The 16,523-nt window shown below is 41.1% G+C and overlaps 1 protein-coding gene and 1 long non-coding RNA gene across 3 annotated transcripts in view; one reads left to right on the top strand and one right to left on the bottom strand.

The window, feature by feature from the left end:
- Positions 1-1,779: 1,779 nt before the first annotated feature.
- On the bottom strand, positions 1,780-2,461 carry LOC120368850. Its single transcript, XR_005582813.1, has 2 exons — positions 2,334-2,461; positions 1,780-2,049 (listed from the first exon to the last, which is right to left on the bottom strand). It is a non-coding gene; the product is annotated as an uncharacterized LOC120368850 (long non-coding RNA).
- A 262-nt stretch (positions 2,462-2,723) lies between these two features.
- SLC13A4 (solute carrier family 13 member 4) overlaps positions 2,724-16,523 on the top strand; it is a 39,058-nt gene continuing 25,258 nt past the window's right edge. For both annotated transcript variants that reach the window (XM_039481473.1, XM_039481461.1), the window contains exons 1-4: positions 2,724-2,858; positions 9,477-9,605; positions 14,897-15,033; positions 15,637-15,818. In XM_039481473.1, the coding sequence (XP_039337407.1) occupies positions 2,760-2,858; positions 9,477-9,605; positions 14,897-15,033; positions 15,637-15,818 (547 nt within the window). In that variant the 5' untranslated portion in view covers positions 2,724-2,759. The remainder of the gene's footprint in view (positions 2,859-9,476; positions 9,606-14,896; positions 15,034-15,636; positions 15,819-16,523) is intronic.

Genomic DNA, 16,523 nt, shown 5'->3' with positions numbered 1-16,523 from the left:
TAGCCTAGTGATTGGCCACACAAGTTTTCAGCAGCCCGCAAAGTTTCACCAAAAATGTTTGTGGCCTGTTGGAGTAAAAGATACCATTGTTCATTGCAAGACATTTGGTGCTCACAGTTCTCTGGCTGTGCAGAGGCACTCCCCACTCTGCCAGAGTGGAAAGCACCGAGCAAATGGATCAATAGCCCCATGGGGTATCTATCTTTCCCCCAGGCAGAGGATACAGAGTCGTGCATAGGAGCCAGGGTAGAACAGAGAAGGGCATATGGTCCCTTGTTTTGGAAAGGAGGAGGTAAGAGATAAGAAGTAGAGTTCCCTTCTTTTCCTTCAGCTAGGAGAGAGGGTGGAGCATGGAGTTCAGTGCAGTGGAGCACTCTGACTCAGGAAAGCCATCCTGGCACAATATCTCTCCTAGACTCGCTCAGACATGTGCACAGATTGTCTGATCTTCTGGGGAGAGAAGTAAGCACTATTGTCATCTTTATTCCCAAGTTCTTTCTAGCATAACTTGTTTAAAGCCGGGAATTTTTTGGCTCTCCCTACCTTGGTCTCATACTCACAGACTGTGACTTACACACAAACTCATTGCTTCTCTAGTGTGACAAAGACCCATTGTCCTTAAGAGAGTTTTATGCCATACCCTCAGTCATACACGAACAAACTGTCATGGAGTGAAACACTGCTCCCTTGTGGTAGCTTCATGATCCAATGGCGTTAAAGACACTTATGGCAACTTCAGATGTGTTCTCCTTAGCACATGGGCCACAGCAGCAAGTGAATATTTCACTGCAGCATCACTTATAATTCTGGATTTATTCCACCCACCCGCCCTGAAGGCTGCTCCTGTAGGCCATATTCTCCACTTCCCTGCATTTTGTGTAGTGACTTACCTTCTGCCATGTCAGAATGGTGGCTTTTTACATCCACTTTGCACAGGTGTGGTTGACAACACAGGTGCAAGGCAGTGGAGAACATGACTCTATGTTTTTAATTCTTGACCAGACTGTGCCGACCTCTCAGATTCCCAGTGCTCCAATGTGGGGGAAATAGGGATAATAATGACCGCAAAGAGGAACAAAGGGAGAGACTTCATTTTTTCTCTTATACTCAAATATTCTTTCTTTGCCTCCAGTCTCCCTTCACAAGCCCATCTCTCTTCATTGTTGCCACTTTTCCCATCTGTGTCCTTCAGCTCCAATTCCCTTATTCAGGCATCAGTGTTAGGGGGCTGCAGCTGTGGGGACCTGAGTAATTCCAAGCCTATGGGTGGTAATGGGAGAGCACCGGAGGAGAAATAATTTGTCTTTGCTATTGGTTGGGCTGAGCCAGCCCTTTCGCTTGCCAGCGGGAGCTCACACCCAGCCAGCCCTGCTGCAGCCATCAGTCGAGGCGCACATACAGCTGTCTGGGCTCAGCCTGTACAGCAAAGTATTTTCCCAGGCTGCCAGCAGGACTGATTGGTGTCCAGGGTAGATGGAGCAGATGTTGCACAATTTGAACCTATTTTGGAACATGACTCCAAAAAAACTGTATCTACTGTGTGGTTGCCCAGGAAATTCTGGATGCTTGAGATCTACACCCTCATGGATCCCTGCAGCCTATGGATGAGCTAAGCCATTAGAACCCCGTGGTTGGGGAGCATTAGGTCGTGAATTTGCGTCTGATTTCCATGGAGTCTGGCTGATGTTAGTGTGTACATAGGCACAGATTGCAGCACACCCCTTCTAAGTTAATAGCCCCCATGAATGAAGCAACAGTGATCATGAAAGAGAAAGTATGTTCTATAGAAAACAATGTTTGTTTATTTATCAGCAGCTCCTAGGCCTTGAACTAATCACACTGTTCAGCAACTAAAACAGCCTTTCTTTGTGAGGGGAGGTTGTTTGTCTTCTCAAGCATCCTGATTGGCTTTTGGTTGGTGGGTGGAGGTTCTACCATTTTCCATCCTCCTTACTGGCGAATTATAGTTGGACAAGCCTTTTTAACAAGTTTTTGTATCTTGAGACTGAGGATAATCTTTGCAAGTACTGCCACCCTGTGAATTCCAGGCTGAAGAAAAAGTAGGGGAAAGGTAAATTCAAAGTCGAAAAGAAAATTATAAGGAAGAAATCTGAACAAAGCACATCATCAAAAGCAGGAAGACTTTAAAAAAGAATACTACATCTTTCCTTCAGTGCTTTAAACTGTAAACTGTTGCTACTAGCAATTTCCCAGGAAGAAAAGAAATCAAGTATTGGAAAACTCAGGCTATAGTATTAGTGAAGAGAGACTTTAGAGCATACCGGGGGTGGTTATGCTGGTATTAGATTTCATTTACCAAAAGCAAGACTTACATCACTGAAAACCAGATGATGGAAGGAACAGAAGCTTTATAAAACAGGGATGAGAAGGCAATGCAGCAACTTCCCTGATTCTGAATAAAAACACCAATACCAAAAAGACCACTATGCTCCAGTTTGCAAACCTCTGTAGGTTATGGTGTGACAATCATAAGGATATGTTAGTAAGCCCTACATAAACCTGATAAAAAGGTTAGCAAATTTGATAGTGTTTCTTTAAAAATATAACAGAAAAAGAATAAATCTATTAACAAAGAAATTTCAGGGGCAGGAAGGTGGGGAAAGGAGTTGACACAGTGCAGTCAGAACCCGTTCCGAGACATCAGGGAAAAGCTGAAGAAGGAGCTGGAGCTGAAGTAGAAGCATCTGAGGAAAACAAGGACAAATCCAAGAAGAAGAGTAACCAGGAAGTGAAGCATTATGGCACTGGTGAAGGAGCTCCTCAGGGCCAGAAACCTGCTGCTCGTTGTGCTCATTCCACTTCTGCTGCTGCCGCTGCCACTTTTATACCCCAGTAGTGTAAGTACATTATTGTTTCCTTTTTATTAAAGCTTGTGGAGCAGATGGGCAAAGAGAGTGATGGTGAGTTGCAGGGTAACCATCCTGGACAGATGTGCTGCAGAAAATGGGGAGCCGGGGAGGGACTTACAGAACAATTATTCTTACAGAGCAATGATGCCCCTTTGTAGAACTTAGAAATACGATTTATTTAGAAGCAAGAGTAGTAGTCTCCATAGCAACCAAATATGATGTCACAAGCAGAGGTGGGAAATCAGCACTGAAGCTGAAAAAGCTCCTGTTTTCAGTCAAATGCATCAAATACGTTTTTGTTTTTTTTTAAGTGTGACAAAAATACAGACGATATATGGCAGATACATGGCATTATCTTTAACAAGCATTCTTTTAAAAATTATACCAGGTGTCATGAGGCTCGTAATGACAACAGGTTGTCCAGGGACTTTCAAATTAGACTGAGTTTTTATAAGACAGCTGTAAAGAATGGAGCCAGGCTTCAGTGATAGAAATGTAGGAACATCCACAGCATTTGCTATTGCATGCCAGACCTTGGTTTCTCTAGTCCAGTATTACACTTCTGGCAGTAGCTAAGTGTTGAAGTCTCAGAGAAAGGCACAACAGCACAAAATGGAGGAATTGTGCTTGGGGGCTGAGGAATCTGGCTTTTATTCCTGGCACTGCCATGGACTAACTGTCCTTGGTGTAGTCATTTTATCTCTCTGTGCCTGTGTTTCCCCATTTGTAAAATGGAGGATAATAATGCTTCTCTACCTCATAAGGATGTTGAGGTTTAATTTGTTAATGTTTGTGAGGTATTAAAAAAATCTATGGTGATGATCCCCGTAGAGATGCCTATAAATAAATATACATCTGGCCAGTGGTACAGTACCTTATCTTGAGAGCAATATTCCTTCCTGATTCCTGCTAATGACCAACTCAAACTCTCCTACTTCTGTGAGGATATATATTACCATAGGCATAAATAGAAATATTATTAATGGCCATAAAATTATCCATCCCTTTTTGGAATATAGCCATAGGATTTGATAGGGAAGAGGCTCAAGATTCACAGAATAGGACTCTTCCAACACCAGAGAGCTTTGTGTTGGACTTTGCAGTAACTTTTATTGCTCCCTACTTCATGGCAGAATACTAATAAACTTAGCTGGCAGGATACTACTCAAGTATTTTAATGTAGTTTTTATTTCTTGCTCTCTCTGATTATAATTCCTCCTCAAAGCTCGAAGATTAATTTAGCCCTTAACTGATTTTGTCCTGTTCCATTAGTCAATGATACTATTTTTCTGTCTTTCTCATGGAAATTGAAGTTAACACAGGATTTATGTTTCTACCAGCTGCCAGCTCCATTGACAATATCAGTCCAACACTGGGAATAACATTTGGTTATATGAATTACACCCCCTCACCTCATGCTGCCAGGCCCACTGCCCCACTGAATCCATTCACTCACACGTAGCCCTTCCTCTCCAAGAAGAGCAAGAGGTGCTGGGTGCAGTAAACAGACAACACAGTGTGCCAGGGGGACAGACTAGGATTCAAAGAACATGGCCAAAGATTATGTACTTTGGTTCATATTAGTCTTATTTGAATTAAAGAGAGGAAACATATAGGGAGATGGAAAAAGCACAGGAATGAGGATTGGGATCTGGTTTTCATTCCTGCCACTGAATCACTGTATGATCTTGGGTAAGTCCAAGATTTTTCAAGAGTCTCTTGAGGTTGGGTACCCAACTTGAAAGGGACCTGGCTTTCAGTAAGTGCTGAGCCCCCACCCTCTGACAATCAGGCCTTTTCAAGCTCTTTCAAGTTGGGCACTCAAAAAAACCTGCCCTCCCAATTTACCTGTCACTTTTAAAAATCTTACCTCATTTTCCCCATCTACATAACCGGTAAATGCCTTCCTACCTCATAGGGCTGGTGGGAGGCGACTTCATTCATGCTTTGAGATCCTAAAATGGAAGATTCTTCAATGATGAAAAATGTAATCATTATCTTTAGTCAGGGATTGTAACATGGCTGCCTACAGTCCCACCTTTTTTCTGCCACAGGGGCTAATTGAGATGGCATTGGTGGAAGCAGAATCATTGCACCACAGCCTTTCTATATATATATATCCCTCTCCACTGCATTCTGCTTCCCTACTCCCTGTTTCAGGACCCTCTGTAGCTGTGGATTTTGCACCCTCTTTGGGCTGTGGGAGGAGAAGGGATGGGGTAGAACAGCTAACACTTCACTAGACACAACCCCACTTCACTACTTAGTCACTCTGGTTACCAATGAATAAACAAATAAATAAAAGTGAAATAGAAGAGATTAGCATGGTTTCTCATAGAAACAAGCCCTCTTAAAGCACTTGCAGAATAAATAGCCCAAGCTGCTACAGAAGCTGATTAAGTCTTTAGCAGAGATTATCATACAGCAGTTATTGTGGACACTTTTCTCCCCAAGCACTTACTGCTCAGTTTTCCGCCTTTTCAAAATGGACTTTATTTTGTTTTTGTTTGGAAATTGAGGACACACTTGTTCTTAGGAAGAAAAAAAGCATTAATTGTAACAGATTCAACTTTTCCTCCATTCCATGTAAACTGTGTGCTGCCCCGTTTTTACTATTGTACGTTATTTACATCACAACAAAAGGGTTAGAGAACGTATGCAATGTAGTTGTAGCTGTCTTGGTCCCAGGATAGTAGAGAGACAAGGTGGGTGAGGTAACGTCTTATATTGGTGAGAGAGGCAACCTTTCAAGCCACACAGAGCTCTTCTTTATTTATGTGTTAAAAATTATATCAGATACTTTTGAAAGGGGAAGTAGTTTAGGATCAACATATTATCCGATTAAAATTATTTTTGGCAAAGAATATCTTTAAGATTTTACATATTTACCGTAAGCAAAGTAAAACACTCTTAGTTCCACCAAGATTTATTTTTAAATGGTCACTGTTTCTCATGTAGGACCTACCCAAACTCAGTGCTTTTGTTCTGCAGCAGAAGTTAACTAATAAACATTCCAGAAATATGTGAAATGGCTCCCGGGGGCTCTGAGTGCAGGTTCATACACTGTATCATATATAAATCTATATTGCTTTTGTTGTCAATGATGGGGCTGCACTAACTAGGGAGTAAACAAATAGAGTTGTGTTTATTTCAAGGGGAATATGACTTTAGGATGTGAACAAGTTAGTTGAGAGAAGCAAGAGGGAGCTGAGGGTGACATTAGGGTTGCCATTGCTGAGGTTAAAAAAAAACAATGGGACATCTAGGGTGAGCCCAGTCCCATGAAACTGGACAGCTGGCAGTGTGTAGTGAGCACCATACAGCTTTCCCACGACAGCTAACTCAAGAAAAGGATGATCCTGGGAAAACCTGGACAGGGTGCAACCAGGGGTGCTGGAACAATTTGTATAGTGGGGATGCTGAAAGCCATTGAACCAAACTGTAAACCCTATATATGATGGAAACCACTTCAAGCCAGGGGGTGCAGCCGCACCCCCAGAACCACTAGTTCCAGCACCTATGGTGGCAACCCTAGGTGGCATGCCTGCAGCACCATGTTGTGCCAGCAGGGGCATGCTGCAGAGATGGAGCCAAGCCATACTTCTGGGTCTCTCTTGAAAATTGACTATGAAGTCTAAAAGTATTTGGTGCTGTGGCTGACAAGCCATTGACTCCTAGGTTAATGTCATTAACTTGATTAACTATGTGACTCTGGCCTAGACTACATTTAACTTGTCTCCATAGATTACAGAAAGTGGATTAATTCTCTGCACCACACAACCTGTGTTTTTTCAGTTTACTCTTCATTTTGTGTAGGATTAAGAGGTTACACAGCTTTTTAAATATAAGATTTTGAAGCCAATCAAGAATTTATTTTTATTGTGTGAGCACTTCAAATTCATAAACATGTACATCAAATAATTCAAATGTATGCTTCCATGTAGTTTGTAGATTTGGACCTCATTATTCATGTTTTAGTTTTGAAAAGAGAAACAAGCAAGATGATTGCCATGTGAATAAGGATACCGTCCATCCATCTAAATAGCTAATAATTGCAGTGAGCCATATCCCAGGTGCATACTTCATTAACTTCAATGGAATTTTGTCTGACTTTGGCACAGTCTAAAAAAGAAAATTTCAGGCTAGCTCCAATCTCTAGACTTTTCACTATATTATTTTAAAGAATCTGTTATGAATCTCATAAACTGTATGTTACCCTTTCTTCACTCCCAGATATCCCCACTCCCACCTCTGCATCTTCATTCTTTTTTCTAAAATTAATTCTAGGTTTCCTGCTGCTATCCTGCCCTTCAGAATTTGAAGAAACAAAAGTAACAAATGGTTCAGCGTAAACCTACAACCACCAGGAAAAGTAGAGTTAAGGATGCCACTTTCTATAACTTACTTTGTGGCCTCATTCCAAGAGTTTGAGATACATGTGTGGGGAGGCAGAGAAAGAGAGAGCTTCTGAGATCACACCCTGTTTTTTTGTAATTCCAATGTATGTGTGTGTGTCTTTGTGTCAGATTTTGAGATCAATGAACATGTGGCAAGAGGTGGTGGTCAAATCAGTGTTTGGGGACCTGTATGATGACTAGCTCTAGCTGAAACTATCACTCTCATGAGCTACAAACTCGCACTCAAAAATTAAAACAGAAATTTGTGATGTTTAGAGATATAAAGGAAAAGGAAAAACCATTCCTTAATCTTACAGAATTCATTGCTCTCCAAAGTTCTGGTGTAGACAGAATTGGCAACAATTTGATAAGTGTACATTTCTAGCAATGGAGTTAGCTGGTGTGACACCATGCAAGTACCTTTTCTAGGCAACCCGGATAATTTACTGCAGTCTTCCAGCTTATTTTTCAAACAGACGTGTGTCTCCTCACTCTCTATGACATTCAGCAGAGCTCGCCTGCGTCTCAGTGAGTTATGCTTAGAGTTCTGGGAATATTTACTGCTAACAACTAAACAAATTTAGCCTCTTTTTCTGTTCATGAATTATCTTCAAGCAGATGTCAATTTTCACCAATTAGGGGCCAGATCCTTAGCTGGTATAAATTGACAGCTCTATGGAAGTTAAAGAGCTATGATCATTTACACCAGCTAAGAATCTTGCCATTGTTCATTATTGAAAATTATCCATTGGATGGTTTGTATGAAAATATGTCACCCTATGGATTTCTTACTAAATAATCACAGACTGTTGCTTTGAGTGTTCACTACTCATAATTTCCTGTTGGAGCTGTGTGATTTGTTCCTGCTCCTGGACTAGATGATTCCCAAAACAACAAAGAGTTTTCAGGAAGCCACGTGAACTCTTCTTGTACCAATTGATGGGTATTTCTAACACTTACCTTTTCCTCCAGTGAATTATTGTGTACAAAAATTACTGCAGAAAAAGAAACAGAGAGCAAATCACAGGGGACTTGAATACCCTTTAAATTAATTAGTTTTTATTCAAATCAATGTTTGTGAATATCTGTTGGCAGTACTCTTTGGGCTCTAGTTATGATCCACACTCAACTGTTTCTTTTCTGTAGTTCAGCATATAATACCATCCAGAACTCAACCCAAAGAAAATGTTTACGCAGATTAGTATCTGTCATTGCTTCTATTTGTTTAAAAACTTCAGCCAGCCTAGGTTTAAATTAGTTGTTGACCTTGCTTTAACCCTTATTTCTGAAAATGACATTAAACAGTCACAATTCAAATAACAAAGAGCATTAAAGTAACTGAAATATAAATAGTAAAAACAATAATTTAATTAAATAATATAAACTAGGAGTACTCAAGCTGCCATTAGAGAAATACAGATCCAGATTGTTGCGCTCCAGCTATATAATTTCATTGGAAATTCTGGAACTATTACAATTCCATAACACACATGTATATTTTGTTTGGTTCTGAACCTTAATACAACACTGGTTTGTATGCTAAACTTTCCATCATAAGGTTTCATTATTCCATAGTCTGGGATCTGGTTGAATTAGGAGAGACATTTTATCTCATTCTTGTACAAGAATTTATCACAGTTACAATGTCACTACAGGCAAGAAAAAGCAATTGGAGTGTCTAGACTAGACTGGGTTAGAGTGGATGAGATCAAAGACTGATTTTAATATTTGAGGATTATGAAGCATACCTTTGGGAAATGGGAAGTCTTGAGACTCAAAGGATTATGGTTTAATTGGTAGCAATTTGAAATGACCATTCAATAAAAATAAATTCTTGATTTGGCTTCAGAATTGTATTTTTAAAATTGAAGTAACTTAAGAAACTGTGTAACCTCTTTAATAGTCACTCTTTATGCTCTTCTTTTTACCCCAATTGTTTTCCTAATCCATTTCTAATTTGTCACCGGAATAATCCTTAAACTCTTAGTAGCATCCTGCTCTCATTTGGAATTTCTTCAGTCCTCTAGTGGTAGCCTACAATTTAGTCCCAGCTAACTGGCTCTTTGGGAAGTCCCCATAATATGGTCCCCATGGACTATGCTGTAATCTAATCACCTGTTGTTGGGCCCTCTCTGTGGACACACTTGCAAAGGCTGATGCAACAGAGGTGATTTCAGTGATGTCTAACCTCAGTGATTTCTCCCCACAGGAAGCCTCATGTGCCTATGTGCTGATAGTGACAGCTGTGTACTGGGTCTCAGAAGCGGTACCCCTTGGAGCTGCAGCCCTAGTTCCTGCTTTCCTCTATCCACTCTTCGGAGTCATGAAGTCCAGTGAGGTAGCTCAAAGTGTACTTTTGAATCACTTCTTCTTTCTCTGCTAATTGTTTGCAACAAACAATTCAAGAGAGCAACAGGGATAACAGGGCACTAAGTGTCCTAAACATGTTAAAAAGTAGGACAATCATCAGCATATAGAAGGAACATAGTATGACATTCTGGGGTGCAATCTAGACTGATGTGGGGCTATGTCACCCCTGCCCTGCAGCCTTGGATGTCTCACCGTGCTGCTGTAGCTTCCAACTTGGATCACTCACAATTAGCTTGCCAGCAAGCAGGTCACACACAGAGTGTCTTTGTATAGCCACAGCCCCGGTCCTTCAGCTCTGACCCCGGCAGCCTGTCAGCAGAGACCAGCCACACCCTGGCTTCCACCAGCCTGGGTTACTATTTGCAGGGTGACCCCAATATACTCCCAGTCCTGAATTTTTCCCCAAAACATGTGTTCTGCACTGTCCAGCCCTCTCCTGGACAGTCCAGCTATATTAGGTCTGTTGCCCCTCAAAGGAGATCCATACACAACAGTTTGTTACCTTAAATGAAGTTACCCAAATAATTCACAACACTGGTTTAGTTTTAATTAAAGAATAAAACAAGTTTATTTAACTATAAAAATAGATTTTAAGTGAGTAGAAGAAGTAATAAGGCATTAAAGTTAGAAATGGTTACAAGAAAAATAAAGATAAAATGCTTTCTAAACTTAAGAAAATAGACTTGGTTCAAGGTGAAGTTCTTACTGTTTTCAGTACTTTGCTGACTGAACTCTTAGGCCAGGATCTGTTCCCAAAGTCCATAGGCTGTTTCTTTTGTCATCTTAGGTGGCAAAGAGAGATGGATAGGGAGAGAGAACTTGGGGTGCTTTCCCCTCTCACTTTTATAGTTCAATCACCCTTTGAAATGCATTTTCCTGAGAGTGACCCCTAGATAAAGTTCTTTCCAGCTGAAAGCAAGGAGACATGGAGTCTGGTGGGGAGGAGGCTTTTTGCTGCTGTTTGCTAAGATGCAGACCTATTTTTTCCTGCCCCTTTTCCTTGCCAAAGAATGGCGACTTGATAGGTTATGGCCCATCAGCTTTGATGACATCTGGCTGTGGCGTCAAATTGTCCTTTGTCTTTGAGGAACAGGTTTACCCACTTCCCAGACTTGACTGATAAACACACTTCAGTCATGATTTCGCTTACGTTCATAACTATGCATATAATGTTGTTACCTATATCTGATCATGAAATTATTGACCAGCAAGTTATTAATTTTCAAATGATAGCTGACAAGGCATATTTTACACAAATATTATTACAATAGCATATAGCAGGGGTGGCCAACCTGCAGCTTGTCAGCCACATGCGACTCTTTTACAGTTAAAGTGTGGCTCACGGAGCCCCTCCCCCCATTATCCAACTACCAGACTGTTTGGGGGAACTTGGGGCTTCTGCCCTGTGGGAGGGTGGTGGAGCTGGGGGCTTCTGCCCAGCAGGGAGGCGGGTCTCGGGGCTTCAGCTCCACGGGAGGCACCTGCCAGGGCTCGGGGCTTCAGCTGGAGTGGGCTGAGACCTCAATCCCTGGCAGGCATGCCCTGCAGGGATGAATCCTCCGTAGGGCAGAAGCCGCTAGCCCCACCACCCCATCACAGGGTTAAAGCCTCGAGCTCCAGCAGACATGCCCCAACTCTTGAACTTCTGAAGATTGTTGTATGCAGCTCGGAGGGTCAATAAGTTTGTCCATCCCTGGTGTATAGGATGTGAATACAGGGGTGCATTCCATCACATAGAAATATAGGAATGGTCGCACTGAATCAGATGATTGGTCCGTCTAGTCCGGTGTTCTATCACCAACAATTCTCAGTATCAGCTGCTTCAGAGGAAGGTGGAAGAAACCTTGCAATAGGTAACTATGGAATAACTCTTTCCCAAGGAAAATTTCCTCCTGAACTCTAATACTTAGAGGCTGTCTGATCCCTGAAGCAGGAGGATATGCATGACTGATATTAATATTTACTATTATAACTAGCTATTCTTATCTATATAAATGTCTGATCTGTTTCACAAATCCAGCTAAACTCGACCTCAGTGATTGATATCTTGTGCCAATGAGTTCCACAAGCTAAGTGTGTGTTGCGAGAAAAAAAGTATTCCCTTAGATCAATTTTGAATTTTCTTCCTTTAATTTTCATTAGTTATCTTGTATTATGGGACTGGGGACTTCCATTCATGCTATCTACATTCTTTATAGGGGTTTTCTTTTGTTATTGTTCTCAGTATGAAGGTCATAGTCAGCTTATTAGAGCAGGAAGCACAGGGCTTAGCTACATGAACAATGTGTATGGAAGCCAGGAAGTCATATTCCTCACTCATAGCGTAGATTTAATCTAAATGTAATAGAAGGTCTGAATGTAAACCAGTACAGTGAAGTGTACAGACAGCCTGAAACTGCTCTGCAAGGTGTGAAGTGCCCTGGCGATCAGCAGTGAAATGGTTAACAGTGTTGACATGGAAGATTACATAATTAGATTACAAGGTTATGTTTTACACTTGTTACACAAGCTCAGCCTGCCTCTTACTTGTTCCCAAGTGCCAAAACCCCAGCTATGCCCTATGCAACTGCAAGGCCCTTCACTTTCCCCCGACTTCTAAACAGCTACACATTTTCAGTACAAAATTCTGCAGCAGGCTGAAGATTTAAAATGGATGGGCAGCGTGCTACAAATTGAATTTAATATTTAATTTAAATAACCACAGGAATACTCAACAGACTGCTTTATTCATTTATCAAAAATAAAATGGGAACTTAAATAAAAAAAACCCCGAAAACATAAGCTGAAGCTGTTGCAAAATTTCCAGTCTGCTGCACTGGAGTGACACAAAACAAAGGTCTTGCCACACACTTTACATCAAATCTCGTTCACAGGGCCGTGCGTGTGTGTGTGTTATATTCATTTCTTTCTCAAAAATACTGTAAAAGGGATAAAGGGAAACAATTGAATCTTTGTGCTGTAAGCTCGATAGATTCCTTTCATTCAGTCTAAGAACTTTTTTATTAAAAAAATGCTGGACAGAGTGCTAGGGAAAATAAAAAGTTAATGAGGCAGAAAGTAGTGAAAGAAAGCCAAAGCCAAAGAGGTGATATTTAACAGTTTCTGGCAAACACTTAACCATGATGGCCAAATCCTTTTTCGTCACCATGGGAATTTGTTAAATAAAAATAAATAATTTTTAATAACGTATGATAGCACTTTTCATGAGCAAAGTTCTACAAAAGAGAGTGAGTATCATTATAATGAGATAATCTCAGGTGAGGTGTAGAGAGATTAAGGACAAAGAGAGAAATCTTGACCCCATTGAAGTCAATGACTAGGCTCCTATTGATTTCAGTGGGGCCAGGATTTAACCCAGTGTTTTCAAACCCTAACCCTACATTTAGTTAAATTCATAGTTGGGTGTTGGGTTAAATGTTTGCCTACTCTTTTAAATATTACTTCTTTGGGATCATCTCCACAAGGAAAATATGAGTGATTTTAAAGCGTGGTAGCTGATACGTGATTGCTAAAGCATTTTAAAATTCCAGTGTAGTCAGGAAAAGTTGTAGTATTAACTGTTAGCTGGTCCTTGTAAACCCTTTCCTGTGAATCCTTCACCTCAACAAGCTAACATGTTAAAACTACAACTTGCTCTATCTGTATTAGCGATCACATTTTAAAAATACACCCTTTGTTCAAGTGTGGAAAAGTCCTTTGACTTTCTTGAATTAGCAGCAGGCAGAGGTGCCAACTCCATGGGTGCTGCGGGGCTGGGCACCACAGGGAAAATTAGCAGGTGCTCTGCACCCACCAGCAGCCAAACTCCTTCCACCCCCTCCTCACCTCCTCCTCCCCTAGCATGCCGGGTCCCTGCTCCTCCCTCTCCCGGTGCTTCCTGCCTGCTGCCTAACAGCTGTTTGGTGGCACTTAGGACTTTCCAGGAGGGAGGGGGAAGAGTGGAGATGCAGCGCGCTCATGGGAGGAGGCAGTAAAGAGGCGGGGTAAGAGTGGGGACTTGGGGGAAGGAGGAATTGGGGCAGGGTGAGGGTGGTGCAGGGGCGGGTCCAGGGGTGGTGGTCGGGGGTCGAGCACCCATGGGGCAGAGGGGAAGTCGGCGCCTATGGCAGCAGGAGCTGCAGTTGCACAGCACATCTGAAAACCAGACCCACCTATTTACATGCTGAAATATGAATTTAGATGCCTAACTACAGGTAACTAATTTTGAAAATTTAGGCTTTAGGGACTTAACACAGCAAATCTGTGGCTGAGTCAGGAATAGCGCCTAGGCATCCTTACTTTCTTTCTTTTTTTTTTTTTAAATTATGGAGAGGCAGGATGGTCCAGTGGTTAGGGTACTAGTTTAGCGCTCTGGAGACCTACGTTCAGTTTTCCGCCACAGGCTTCCTTTCTGACTTTTCAGGGAGAAATGAGGCCACAATTTGGCTCTAAATATCTTACCCATGGTCACTGAGAGAGTCTGTGTCAGAGCAGTGGGTTGAGGTATATAATATAAACATTGGTAGTGACTCCATAGTTACATTTGTATGGAGATTTGCTATGAAATCATGATTAAATCCTGTTCTGTTTTACACTTTGGTGATGGAAATTTATCCCAAAATTTCCAGAAAATTCTTCAAAAAGCAATAGCATTTTCTGTGTAATTTTTTTTAGTAAAGTAGCTGCTGATTTTTGTGCTCTCTCTCTCACACACACATACGCTCACACGTGCATGATCAGTGGCCATTACACACTGACATTTCAATCTTTACCTGGTTGGGTAGAGTCAACATGTCTCTGGGGGCTTTTCTGTGGTTGCATTTTAGCCCTGGCTTTCCTTATGATTAAACAGAATTAGTGGGTAGGCAGTAAAATCCCCAGGTTGAGTGAGCACTTCAGAAGTTGCCACCTTTATACCTATTGTGGGAATCAGTAGGAGATGTTTCAGTTTGGGTCTAATCAGAACATTTAATACATTACAAAGCAAATCCTGTTCACGGACATAAGAGAGAATCACATGACTTCTCTCAACTTCTTTCAGTCTCTCCAAAACTGAGAAACCTAGTGACAGGAGGCATGAGACATATTTTAATTTATAAACACCAGAAGAAAGAAAATTAAGATATGGTATTTTGACTCATAGGTTCTCCAGTTCCTCCACCTTGCCAGCATGCTTCCTGCTTGGAAACAAGTAATATAAGTGTCTTCACCATCTCAGCATGGTCTCTGCAAGTAATTTTTACTCTGTGATTGCTTATCTCCTGCTTGCCTTTCCTGCAGGTGGCTGCAGAGTATTTCAAGAACACAACTTTGCTCCTCATGGGGGTGATTTGTGTGGCAGCTTCTGTTGAAAAGTGGAACCTACATAAACGGATTGCCTTGCGTATGGTCATGATGGCTGGTGCGAAGCCAGGCATGTGAGTGAATCCTCTGCCTTAGAGCATTAAAGGATACAGGCATCAAGTTTAAAAATAAATGAGAAAATATTAGTTAAATTTAGCCCTGTATGCTTTTCAAAAGCAAATTATGTCATTACCCATAATGCACTGTACTTTTCCAATCAGGTGCCCTAAGTCAATCTTTAATCTTTTCATGGGCTGAAAGTTTATGAATTTTCCTGTTCTCTCTCATTCTCTGCCTCTTCTTTTTGCCTTTTATGCCTTCACCAGTACTCTCTGTTCATTGTGCTCTCACACTTCTTTGGTTTTTGTCTCCTCTGTTTGTTCTCTCCTTGCCTATTGTTTAATGTGTACAAAATACTCACGATGAAATGCAGAATTTCTTGTTTTCATGTTATAATGAATTTGTAGTCAGGACATAGGTCGGACTTAAATGATGCATTGTATTGTGCTGGTCCCCTGCACTGGGGTGAATTTCAACTTGATGCAATCTAATATATTTGTAAGCAAAGCAAATAAATAATAAATAAATAACAATGAATTAATTAAAATATTAGAAAAGAGGATCACACAAAAAGTTGTAAAAGTGCCCCAAGAGGGCTGTTCTCTCCTGTATTCTAGGTTACTTCTCTGCTTTATGTGCTGTACAACCATTTTATCCATGTGGCTTTCCAATACCTCCACCACAGCAATGGTGATGCCAATTGTGGAGGCAGTGCTACAAGAATTAGTGAATGCTGAGGAGGAGCATGAGGTCATCGGTACTGCAGGCAACACCATTTCTGAAGAGAGGGAGCCAAAAGGTATAGGATGATATCAGCAATTTTCCTTTCACTTTTAGATATTTAAGGCTGAATCCAGCTCCTGTAAATGGGCATAGATCCATGGAAGTTAGTGGAGCTATGTGATTTACACCAGCTGAGGATTTGGCCCATATTATCTATTTTCATTTATTGTATACGCAATGTTTATTTTATAGCCTCAGGGGTGCCTAGCAGGAGAAGTGGAGTTAGGAGCCTGAGTAGGCTGAAGGAAGCTGAGGTGAGGGCATCACTACAGGACAGATTTAAGTTGTAGCTTATGCACAAGATTTCAGTGAGGTCTAGCTATATGGAAAGTTTGAAGGGTCTGTGACAGGAGAGAGGTAAGGTTGTTTGGGTGCCCTAACTCACATGTTTGGAATTATTTTGTGTTTAAACAGTGAATTTCCAGGGTTGCTCATGCTTAATTTTCAGATGTTTATAACATTCCTATAATGCAGTTTACCCTAAATTATTGATATGTACTCTCAACATAGTTTTTGTCTAGGAATTTCCTTGGTTTTTTTGCTTTGTTTTAAATGAAAATGTTCATAGAGAATGTTCCCATGTGATATCTCCATTGATTTAAATATGTGAAGTATCCACCTTAACTCGTTTATTTAGTTCTAACTTTTGGAGAGGGGGGTCATATTCTCTGCTACACTCTGGCTGTTTTGCCCAACTTGAAAACAGCACAAAACAGCCAGA

The sequence above is a fragment of the Mauremys reevesii genome, linkage group 1, assembly GCF_016161935.1.
Source record: "Mauremys reevesii isolate NIE-2019 linkage group 1, ASM1616193v1, whole genome shotgun sequence".
Taxonomy (NCBI): Eukaryota; Metazoa; Chordata; order Testudines; family Geoemydidae; genus Mauremys; species Mauremys reevesii.
Note: the sequence above shows the minus strand (reverse complement) of the source record. Positions and strands in the feature narration are given on the sequence as shown.